This window comes from Nerophis ophidion, linkage group LG02 (assembly GCF_033978795.1).
Source record: "Nerophis ophidion isolate RoL-2023_Sa linkage group LG02, RoL_Noph_v1.0, whole genome shotgun sequence".
NCBI lineage: Eukaryota > Metazoa > Chordata > Actinopteri > Syngnathiformes > Syngnathidae > Nerophis > Nerophis ophidion.
Genome location: NC_084612.1, coordinates 66,440,897 through 66,453,903, shown reverse-complemented (window position 1 = coordinate 66,453,903; position 13,007 = coordinate 66,440,897). Strand labels below are relative to the sequence as shown.

General features: G+C 39.4%; 1 protein-coding gene across 2 annotated transcripts in view; it reads right to left on the bottom strand.

Moving 5' to 3' along the window:
* Positions 1–13,007, bottom strand: part of LOC133544091 (guanine nucleotide-binding protein G(s) subunit alpha) — a 120,623-nt gene that overhangs the window by 58,093 nt on the left and 49,523 nt on the right. For both annotated transcript variants that reach the window (XM_061889142.1, XM_061889151.1), the window contains one exon: positions 4,785–4,882. In XM_061889142.1, coding sequence (XP_061745126.1) covers positions 4,785–4,882 — 98 coding nt within the window. The remainder of the gene's footprint in view (positions 1–4,784; positions 4,883–13,007) is intronic.

Genomic DNA, 13,007 nt, shown 5'->3' with positions numbered 1-13,007 from the left:
GTTTGTTACGTCTCGCCTCGACTACTGTAAGGTATTATTTTCGGGTCTCCCCATGTCTAGCATTAAAAGATTACAGTTGGTACAAAATGCGGCTGCTAGACTTTTGACAAGAACAAGAAAGTTTGATCACATTACGCCTGTACTGGCTCACCTGCACTGGCTAACTGTGCACTTAAGATGTGACTTTAAGGTTTTACTACTTACGTATAAAATACTACACGGTCTAGCTCCATCTTATGTTGCCGATTGTATTGTACCATATGTCCCGGCAAGAAATCTGCGTTCAAAGGACTCCGGCTTATTAGTGATTCCCAAAGCCCAAAAAAAGTCTGCGGGCTATAGAGCATTTTCCGTTCGGGCTCCAGTACTCTGGAATACCCTCCCAGTAACAGTTCGCGATGCCACCTCAGTAGAAGCATTTAAGTCTCACCTTAAAACTCATTTGTATACTCTAGCCTTTAAATAGACTCCCTTTTTAGACCAGTTGATCTGCCGTTTCTTTTCTTTTTCTTCTATGTCCCACTCTCCCGTGTGGAGGGGGTCCGGTCCGATCCGGTGGCCATGTACTGCTCGCCTGTGTATCGGCTGGGGACATCTCTGCGCTGCTGGTCCGCCTCCGCTTGGGATGGTTTCCTGCTGGCTCCGCTGTGAACGGGACTCTCGCTGCTGTGTCTTGGATCCTCTTTGGACTGGACTCTCGCGACTGTGTTGTATCCATTGTGGATTGAACTTTCACAGTATCATTTTAGACCCGCTCGACATCCATTGCTTTCCTCCTCTCTAAGGTTCTCATAGTCATCATTGTCACCGACGTCCCACTGGGTCATTATTGTCACCAATGTCCCACTGGGTGTGAGTTTTCCTTGCCCTTATGTGGGCCTACCGAGGATGTCGTGGTGGTCTGTGCAGCCCTTTGAGACACTAGTGATTTAGGGCTATATAAGTAAACATTGATTGATTGATTGATGGACCCGTTGCATTTTGTGGCTTTCAATGCCTCACAATCAAACACTTTTAAAGTTAAAGTACTGAACAGATGTTTATTGGGATAAGGTAAACATCTGTTTATGTTTATGTTAAAATACTGAACAGATGTTTATTGGGATAAGGTAAACATCTGTTCAGTATTTTAAAATGAAAGTGATTGTGAGGAATTAAAAGCCACAAAAATGCAACGGGTCTATCAGACCCACTAACACTGGCTGAGTAACAACAATATGAAAATTATACAAGGGGTTAATTGGCAAACTAAATGCTGGGTCATTGATGCCGCCATGTTTAGGCAGCTAACAGCTAGCCTCATTCTGGGTATCATACCATAAAGTTGGAACTAGGGCATTTGATAAAATGTACTACTTTTCTCAACTATGGGGAAGAATAACAAGTAAGGATGTAGCTTGGATTTACATGACGTCACGTACGGCTCATTAAATGCGTGTGGTGGTCAAGCTAGCTCTGTTCTCAATTATTATGAGGCACCATTTAGCCTTTCTCAAGAGAAAAATGCCTTATCCTTGTGTTGTTTTCGGCTGTACGAACTGTTCAAATCATGATAAGGAAAAACGTTTCTTCAGAGTTCCTCGAAAGATCATCAAGCAGGGCAGTAGTGTGTAAGATTTTACGAAAGACTAAGACAAAAGTGGTTCTCGATTTTAGCACTCCAGTCCAAGGGAGCAGAGTTAAAGAATGTATAAGTTTGTAGTTTTCACTTTGTTAAAGGTTTGATTGATATACTTCTGAATACTGATTTAGTATTTCCCATTTTATATGCAGACATCGTGTGGGGAAAAACGTCACTAATGGGGCATATTCCAAATGGATCATTTAGCGCACTGGTTCTGAAATGGGGGTACGTGTACCCCTGGGGGTACTTGAAAGTATGCCAAGGGGTACGTGAGATTTTTTTTAAAATATTCTATAAATAGCAATAATTCAAAAATCCTTTATAAATATATTTATTGAATACTACTTCAACAAAATATGAATGTAAGTTCATAAACTGTGAAAAGAAATGCAACAATGCAATATTCAGATTTGACAGCTAGATTTTTTGTGGACATGTTCCATAAATATTGATGTTAAAGATTTATTTTTTGTGAAGAAATGTTTAGAATTAAGTTCATGAATCCAGATGGATCTGTATTACAATCCCCAAAGAGGGCACTTTAAGTTGATGATTACTTCTATGTGTAGAAATCTTTATTTATTATTGAATCCCCTTTTTATTTTTCAACAAGTTTTTAGTTATTTTTATATCTTTTTTTACAAATAGTTCAAGAAAGACCACCACAAATGAGTAATATTTTGCACTGTTATACAATTTAATAAATCTGAACCTGATGACAAAGTGCTGTATTTTACTTCTTTGTCTCTTTTTTTTTTCAACCAAAAATGCTTTGCTCTGATTAGGGGGTACTTGAATTAAAAAAAATGTCACAGGGGGTAAATCACTGAAAAAAGGTTGAGAACCACTGATTTAGCGGAAGTATGAAGGAAGGCAAGATTGTTGATTTATCCAGATCCCAAATATACAACAGCAGGTACCAATAGGTAAGAAAATTTTGTTTTGCATAATAGAACCTATAATGCAAAGCTTTTCTGAAATAGTAGACAATATTCTGAGAGCCATCGTCCTGTGACTGGAGATGTGTACAGTAACTTAAAAACAGGGCTGTCAAACTCATTTTAGATCGGGGGTACATTGGAGAAAAATCCACTTGCAAGTGGGCCGCACTGGTAAAAATCCCGGCATGATAACATAAAAATAAAAACAACTTCAGATTGTATTCTTTGTTTAAAAATAAAACAAGCACATTTTGAAAATGTACAAATCATAATGTGGATGTTTTTTGTTTTTTTTACACTTACATGTTGCGGTTAATAGTAGAGATGTCAGAGGGATAGGGGGCATCAGGGGGTGGATATTTTAGCGTTCCGGAAGAGTTCGTGCTGCAAGGGTTTCTGGGTATTTGTTCTGTTGTATTTATATTGTGTTACGGTGCGGATGTTCTCCCAAAATGCGTTTGTCATTTTTGTTTGGTGTGGGTTCAGAGTGTGGCGCAAATTTGTAACAGTGTTAAAGTTGTTTGTACGGCCACCCTCAGTGTGACCTGTATGGCTGTTGATCAAGTATACCTTGCATTCACGTGTGTCTGAAAAGCCGTAAATATTATGTGCCTGGGCCGGCACGCAAAAGCATAGCCTTTAAGGTTTATTGGCGCTCTGTACGTCGTGTACGCAGCGGCGTTTTAAAAAGTCATAAATTATACTTTTTAAAACAGATACCGATAACTTTGAAACCGATTCCGATAATTTCCGATATTACATTACAGGCATGTATTGGCCGATAATATCGCACATCTCAGTATGGCAACTGTAAAATGTTACATGTTATTTTGTTTCTTTCCAGCTGTGCTACATTTCAGTTTTGCAATAAATGAAGGATAAAAAAAGCACAATAACTAAAAAGTCAATAATGATATTGACACCTGTGATGTTTTTTAAAATATTTCTAGAATTGGCCACTTCTGTCTTGTCAGCAGGCAGAATAAACGCACATTGACCTTTGCGGTTGCTCAGTCAGTATTAGAGATGTAATGATAGGAACTGTTCACAGTTTTTGTAAGCAAAATTATTACAGTATTGTTGAATGTCTTCAAATAGTTCTTAAACACGATGGAAGTTTTAATTATAAAATATTCTCATACAAAATATACTTTCTTGTCAGAAGAAACAATACTGTTCTGGTTTCCAAAGAGCCGTTTTTTAAAAATTTTTTGGAGTGTTTCTAAATGTTGATCTTCATTTGTCTTAATTTGTAAAGGTTTAAGAGTGATTTTTTAATGATAAACCCAAAGTGGGGTCGTATTCTTTTGAGTGTAGATCAATCATTCTGGTGTAAGAGAGCACAGCATGTAGGTTCAGTTCGCACAAATGATTAGCTTTGTTGCTTAGACAATGTGTTTTTATAAGTGTGATTATAGCTCGGTTGGTAGAGAGGCCGTGCCAGCAACTTGAGGGTTGCAGGTTCGATTCCCGCTTCTGCCATCCTAGTCACTGCCGTCGTGTCCTTGGGCAAGACACTTTACCCACCTGCTCCCAGTGCCACCCACACAGGTTTAAATGTAACTTAGATATCGGGTTTTACTATGTAAAGCGCTTTGAGTCACTAGAGAAAAGCGCTATATAAATATAATTCACTTCACTTCACCTCTAGTTAATGGTATTCTATTTTTGTTGTTAGTTCTACTTTCTGAATAAATTATGTGATAATGTTCATCAGTCAACTCTTTGGTGTTAATTTTTAATCTATCAAGATAAAAAATACATATCAAAATCAAATCACAGGATGTTATTTATGTAGTCTGCTAATTTTCCTCAACTGGTGCACTAACATGTTTTTTTTTTTTAAACATATGTAACATCATCTACAAAGATACAAATAATTGCTATTGCGACATCTAGTGGACACATTTAGAACAGCAGTTTCTTTCATTCCAAAATTTTGGCTCATTTTTATACTTAGCAAACTCATTCCGCGGGCCGGATAAAACCTGTTTGCGGGCTTAATCCGTCCTGCGGGCCGTACGTTTGACACTGGCTGACGACTGGCTGATTTAGAACAAAAACAAATGTCTACTGCAGGGACCGCCGTTCCTCAGCAAGCAATAGAAGCGTTAATAAAAAAAAAAAAAGGAACAGAAGACAGGCCAAATGATTTATCTTTTGCTCATGTAAGCCATGTGGCGTGCACCGATGTGTGAACTTGAGATGAAGCCACTTACTACTGTGCGCAGTCGATGAGCTGATATTCATTGGATCTTTCCCAGCAGGCCCGCACGCCCTCGTCCTGCCAGAGGATCTTCGCGTGGTCATAAAACTCCTGGAGAAAGAGAGACAGACGGAAAATGAGCAACAACAAAAAAACGACTGCATGAAGGATGAAAGGAGACAAAAAGTATGTGTGTTCTTTGACGTAAGGGCTGTGTCCCCAAGTCCTAATCTGGGCCTTGATTGGTGAGGACATGGAGTGTAGGCGATGTTCGTTGGGAGAAGAGGAGCGGGACTGAGAGGCAGGAAATAGACAGTTCATGGAGTTCATAACTTTAGAAGAAATGCAGAGCTTTGTGCTAACACAAAGCTTGGCTGTCACTGCACGAGGGCCCGCTATCTCCTCGCTACGATCTTTGGATGCTCGCATACAATGCCGGGACAGCACAATTAAGCCATTTTCCGCCCATGGGCTGCATGGTGCACCCCCATCCCACCAAAAAAATAAAGCCCCTCTCAGCAAGAACATAGTCAGCTGGCAGTTTCAGAAGTGTGGAAACAGGACGGCTGCCACAGACTCAAAATCAGCTGGCCTGTGTTTGATGGGGCGAACAGCTGACACTCGAAAGGACCTTAAATAATGAATGTATCTTCAGATACCAGATACAATGAGGTCATATCTACAAGTACATAGGTATTATGAAAAATGTATTTGTTCATATTAAAAACATTGGCTATGTCTACTATTAAAAAATGTATTTGTTCATATTTGTTTCTATTAAAAGCCTGAAGAAAGTCATTTTGGGAAGACAATTGCAAATTAAAATGGAAAATTGCAAAAAAAAAAGGCAAAACATGTTGTGTTTAGCTTAAAATTTGAGTGCCCAGTCTGAAAATTAATAAAGAATAAAATGACAAATAAATACAATTGTCTTGAATAGGGAAATAACTGGGCTTGATGGAGAACTGCACTTTTTTTCTAATTATGCCTGTCATTCACAATCCTTAAGGGAGACAAGAACATGTATGTTTTCTTTCTTTTATGCATTCTAACTCGTAAATAAACGCTAGCAAGAGTCAGATAACAGAGATAATGTGATTTACTCTATTCCGCCGATAAAGCGCTCCAAAAAAACCTCAAAAAACCTCCATCAACGTTTTATATACACACTGTAAGTAAATACAGCATGTAACGTAGTAGCAGGCCCATTCCTAATACAATTTAATATTGATGTATTTTGCTAATTTCAAGCATACATATTAGATTAATCAATACGTAATTAATACGTAATATTAATAATTTCATTAATTTCACAGTCGCATCACAACCTTTGCTATTTCCTTCAACAACAACAACAATCAACAACAAACAAACAATCATGGCAGACTTCATTCATAAGAGTATGACTACTTTGGGACAAATGAGGATCCAGGACCTTTTATTTAGCAGAGTGATAAGCTGATCCTGCAAATAGCAGTATTGCTAAGTGCTAAACAAGAAATACAAACTAAGAACATTATAAAACAATCACTGGCTGTACAATGTCTGCTCTCACTGGGATGCTGACTGATGGGATGTTGATATCTTCCCGTTTAGATGAAGAATAAATCATAATCCTCACGTAGGTAAAAAAATGTTTTTAAATAAACCTTAACAAGCATCTTTTCATGTCTTTCTCTCCATCTTTGGGTTAACCATCAGAGTTGACCAACTTCTCGGTTTGTGGCCACAACTTTCTTCTATACAAATGAGAGGCATGATTTCTAATCTAAAATTAACTTTCACCCACACAAAGGTGATACAGCAGCTCACCGTCTCAGTATGTCAATAGGTGCAAAAGCGAGTTACCTCTCTACGATCACGGCGCTGCTAAAAGTTGTTCCTTTGTATTAGCGCTTATATCAACAATATCACTCATACTTTGTTAATATTTAAATCACATAATAAAAGTGGAATATTGTAGGCTTTTTTAAAATGTTTTTTAGAAAGCTTTATGGGTGTAATATGTTACTCTCATTCACTGCATTGTGAGCCATTACATACTTGCTGTAGTTTAAAAAGTTATTCTCTTACATTAGCATTGCGATATCAAAAAAAGTGCAATTCCTTTTTAAAGCATCACATAAATGGACTGAAAAGAACACAAATATTAATATATTAAATAAATAAACAAATAAAGGTGATTTAATAACCACACTAATAATATTAACTATTGTTACTTTCATACTAACAAAACACAACAGACAAGTAAATGCAAGAAAAAAAAAAATTCAATATATAGAAAACATGAATTAAGAATATCAAATACCAAGACAAACATAATTTCTGATACATCGCAAGGATATTCAACTTAATGGCTTCCGCCCGAATGCAGCTGAGATAGGGTCCAGCTCCCCCCCGTCACCCCAAAAGGGACAAGCGGTAGAAAATGGATGGATGGATGAGCTTAGGGGGCCACATTTCCAAAAAGTCTGGAATTCTCTCTTCACTATTAAGTCTTATTTTGTATGTTACAGAGAACCAGCATCCTCTACAGCAGTGGTCCCCAACCACCGGGCCGTGGCCCAATTGGTACCGGGCCACAGAAGAATTTTTTCTTTAAAAAAAATACAAATAAAATAAATAAATTATTTTTTTATTAAATCAACATAAAAACACAATATTCACTTACAAATAGTGCACCAACCACAAAAAACTCCCTTTTTCATGAGAAAAACGTCCCTTCTTCATGACAAAGAAGGAAAAAAAAAAAGAGAAAAAAAAAAAAAGAGAAAAAAAAGGACAACCCCCCCCCCCCGGGCCGCGGTACAAATTATTAAGCGTTGACCGGTCCGCGGATACAAAAAGGTTGGGGACCACTGCTCTACAGTAGACATTTGGTCTATTTATTTTGTAAGAGTTACAGGAGTGCTCTGCTGTTTTTAAGGACTTTCTGCAAAAAAAAAAAAAAAGCCAGTCAAAGATCATCTCTATGACAGCACAACAATCTGCTGCAAATATGTGAGGGTTTTTTCAAATAAACTTGTGGGCCACTAGTTGAATATCCCAAATAATGAGAAAGAGAGGACCAAAAGTGGAAGTTTGAGTAACTAAATAAGTTGAACAAATAACTATGGACTGCATCTGAAGTAACCAAGCTACAGCAAAACCTAAGATACATAAATCACATTAGAAAAAAAATGCGTAACTTCCAAAAAGGAGAGGGCTTAAAGGAAGAATGCAATGCCTCTGTTACATTAATCTTAATGTTGGACCGAGGGCTGGGCGATATGGTCTTTTATTTTAATATCTCGATATTTTTAGGCCATATTACGATACACGATATATGTCTCCATATTTTGCCTTAGCCTTGAATGAACACTTGATGCATATAATCACAGCAGTATGATGATTCTATGTGTTTACATTAAAACATTCTTGCTCATACTTCATTAATATATGCTTATTTTAAACTTTCATGCAGAGTGGGAAATCACAACTAAGTTAATTTACCAAAACTGTATTTATTAAACTGTTATTAAGCTGTCATTTCAAAACAGAAAGTGCAAGATTTTCAGACATTTTTAAAAACAAGCTATGAGTGCACTTTTGCGCATGTCAGCAAGACGACATATCAAAACAACAATAAATTAAAGTGCACTTTTTGTACAAAACGCCACTACAATAGTTGAAAACAAATAAAGTGCACTTTTGTGCATGATGTCACACAAGATATTTCAATAACTGTCAAATAAAAATGAGCTGCATAATAGGAAATCAAATAGTGTATGTCCTTCACTATGTGGTAGGTTCCTGCGGACGTTATCTCCTTCTGTTGTTGACTTTTTTTTTATACGGTGTTGATCTGGAAATAGTTTCTTCGGCATTTTGTTGGTGTGGCACCGGTCGGAGATGTTGACATGCGGAGTTTCAAACACTACCTTATTCTCTAGCGCAGGGGTCGGCAACCTTTACCACTCAAAGAGCCATTTCGACCCGTTTCACAAAATGAGGAAGACAATGGGAGCCGCAACTATTCAGGCCAATGTCTGTTGGTGATCACCCAGATGACAAGAATAAGGGCATGCTATGAAGCCATTGCCTTAAACACCTTCTACAACATGCGCAAACTGCTTGCCAGTCCAGCAACATGATGTGAGAGGCTTCCGCAGATGCACGCACACGCCTGGAAGGCATACTGGGTGACACAGAGTACACTGACGGTTGTGATATAAACAACTTTTAACACTCCTACTAATATGCACCACATTGTGAACCCACACAAAAGAAGAATGACAAACACATTTCGGGAGAAAATCCTCACAGTGACACAACATAAATGCAACACAACAAATACCCAGAATCCTTTGCATCCATGACGCACGCTGACTATGTTATACACTCCGCGAGCACCAAACCCCGCCCACCTCAACCACGCAGGGAGGGGGGGGTTTGGTGCTCGCGGGGTGTATAACAAAGTCAGGAAGTCTCATAGATGCAAAGGATTCTGGGTATAAATGTTGAACATATTTCGCTTAAAGCCAAACCACCGCCGGACGATGGATCCCTTGCAGTTTTTCTTGGGAATTAATTCTTCCTCCATTTGTTTCCAGATTTGCACTTTCTCGGTATCGTATTACCACCCGCACCTCACCGTTAGCATCACAGCTAACGTTGCAATGTCGCTACCTCTCATCTCCGCGGGAGCGTGTGACGTTGCACATGTGACTCGTGTAAGAAGGTGCGGTTGGTTTACGTCTCTGTGAGGAGACAAGAAAGAGTGGGAAACACATGTAGTGTAATGCCCGCAGCTAAAAAAAAAAAAAAAACTGCATGAGAACGTATTCTATAATGTTACGATATAGTCATTTTCTAAATCACACAAAGACAAACTTGCAATATATTGAGTACATCAATATATCGCCCAGCCCTAGTTGGACCCCAATGTTTGCCAGCAAGGTTAAAAGGTCAATACAAGGATCCATTCATCCATCATCTTCCGCTTATCCGAGGTCGGGTCACGGGGGCAACAGCCTAAGCAGGGAAACCCAGACTTCCCTCTCCCCAGCCACTTCGTCTAGCTCTTCCTGGGGGATCCCGAGGCGTTCCCAGGCCAGCCGGGAGACATAGTCTTCCCAACGTGTCCTGGGTCTTCCCCGTGGCCTCCTACCGGTTGGACGTGCCCTAAACACCTCCCTAGGGAGGCGTTCGGGTGGCATCCTGACCAGATGCCCAAACCACCTCATCTGGCTCCTCCCGATGTGAAGGAGCAGCGGCTTTACTTTGAGTTCCTCCCAGATGGCAGAGCTTCCCACCCTATCTCTAAAGGAGAGCCCCGCCACACGGCGGAGGAAACTCATTTCGGCCGCTTGTACCCGTGATCTTATCCTTTCGGTCATGACCCAAAGCTCATGACCATAGGTGAGGATGGGAACGTAGATCGACCGGTAAATTGAGAGCTTTGCCTTCCGGCTCAGCTCCTTCTTCACCACAACGGATCGGTACAACGTCCGCATTACTGAAGACGCCGCACCGATCCGCCTGTCGATCTCACGATCCACTCTTCCCTCACTCATGAACAAGACTCCTAGGTACTTGAACTCCTCCACTTGGGGCAGGGTCTCCTCACCAACCCGGAGATGGCATTCCACCCTTTTCCGGGCGAGAACCATGGACTCGGACTTGGAGGTGCTGATTCTCATTCCGGTCGCTTCACACTCGGCTGCGAACCGATCCAGCGAGAGCTGAAGATACAAGGATCTGCTATCGTCTATACAGTGGTCCAAGTTTCTCTATACAACAGGAGCACTTTATTGTTTTTAGAATTCGATGCAAAAATACTTGACTCCCAAGTTTTGAACTGAACTTGGCCACCATTTTAATAGCCTTGATAGAAAACATATAACCAAGGAAAATAGAAAACTCACAACATGGCAGAATTCTCAACTAAGAGGATGCCTCATGTCATGTCACTTTTTACTTCAAGTTTTCAACTTTTTCTTTTACACGATGCCACCAGACATAATAGAAGGCAAAGTTAACTAAAATAGGACAAAAAGTGACGTTCTTATTCAATATAGCGACACGTGACTTTGTTCCTATTATTTGGCCTATGTAATATACCGTTGTGCGCATGTATCCAACGGGAGGTTTTTTTTCTTTTTGCACGATAATTATAATTCATGGGACCGCGTCCGTTGCTATGAAACGCTAACACGTGGACCGCTTGCATTGTTAATACTCAGTGGCAGGCTGTGCATTTCCCATCAGAGACCTTCAGTGATGTCCGACTTCAATGATTACCTTTAAAAATACCATCATTTATGTCCCCACACGACCATTGGTGTAGAAACACTATACAGGATCACATTTTTGTACTACTCGGCTTTGAATCACCTCAACAGTGTACAAAACCGGTTATTTTCTGGCCCATTTAAAAATCAATAAACCCGCATCAGCAATTAAAACATATCTTATGTTGTACAGTCAAAATAAAAATGGCAAAAAACATATTGAACGTGAGAAAATTAGGAAATTGTAGATTGTAGCTGAGATAGGCACCAGCGCCCCCCGCAACCCCAAAGGGAATAAGCAGAAGAAAATGGATGGATGGATGGAATATCTGAACTCGCAATCTGTAGAAGCCATTCGAGCTTCCGGGGTTGGCCGACATGGTCTCACAAGATGTAGTAACTCTTTAAATATCCTTCTTGAAAACGGCCTTGCAAATATAAGTGTTGTCTTGTCTAATCATAAAAGATGCAAACGAGGCGTGTTATAAATGATTAATGGGTTGTACTTGTATAGCTCTTTTCTACCTACAAGGTACTCAAAGCGTTTTGACCCTACTTCCACATTTACCCATTATCACACACATTCACACACTGATGGAGGGAGCTGCCATGCCAGGCGCTAACCAGCACCCATCAGGAGCAATGGTGAAGTGTCTTGTTCAGGACACAGTGAACGTGACGAGGTTGGTAATAGGTGGGGATTGAACCAGGGACCCTCGGGTTGCGCACGGCCACTCTACCACTACGCCACGCCGTCCCTTGTTGGCTGAGTTCTTAAAGTTTACTCCACAAGGTGCTCATCAAAAACATCCCGCTGCCGGCATGGCTAAACACGGCTACTGCACATTCTCTTCGCTACTGTGGCATGCTGGGTAATGGAGTTCTTATTTTACCTAGCTCACAGCATCACAATATACATCTGCCTTTGGCCATCTAGAAGGCCTTACTGACAACAACTCGTGATCTGATTGGCGATCGCAACTGTCTGTCAACTGTATGTGCCCGTTCACTTACAGTGCACAGACGCCAGCATTGTTGATTCTGAAGGACTCCGGCAGATTCCGTACAGCAGGGGTCCCCAAACTACGGCCTGCCAGCATCCAAAATCCGGCCCGCAGGAACTTCCAAGTTAAAAAAAATATATATATATATATATATATATATATATATATATATATATATATATATATATATTTATATATATATATATTAGGGCTGTGAATCTTTGGGTGTCCCACGATTCGATTCAATATCGATTCTTGGGGTCACGATTTGATAATACATCGATTTTTTTCGATTCGATTCTCGATTCAAAAATAATATTTTTCTGATTCAAAATGATTCTGTATTCATTCAATACATAAGATTTCAGCAGGATCTACACCAGTCTGCTGACATGCTAGCAGAGTAGTAGATTTAAAAAAAAAAAATTTTATAATTGCAAAGGACAATGTTTTATCAACTGATTGCAATAATGTAAATTTGTTTGAACTATTAAACGAACCAAAAATATGACTTATTTATCTTTGTGAAAACATTGGACACAGTGTGTTGTCAAGCTTATGAGATGCGATGCAAGTGTAAGCCACTGTGACACTATTGTTCTTTTTTATTATTTTTATAAATGTCTAATGATAATGTCAGTGAGGGATTTTTAATCACTGCTATGCTGAAATTATAATTAATATTGATACTGTTGTTGATAATATTCATTTTTGTTGCATTACTTTTGGTTTGTTCTGTGTCGTGTTTGTGTCTCCTCTCAATTGCTCTGTTTATTGCAGTTCTGAGTGTTGCTGGGTCAGGTTTGGTTTTGAAATTGGATTGCATTGTTATGGTATTGCTGTGTAGTGGTGTGTTGGATTGATTAAAAAAAAAAATAAAAAAATTAAAATCAAATAAAAAAAATTTAAAAAATCGATTTTTAAAAAATGAGAATAGATTCTGAACCGCACAACGTAAAC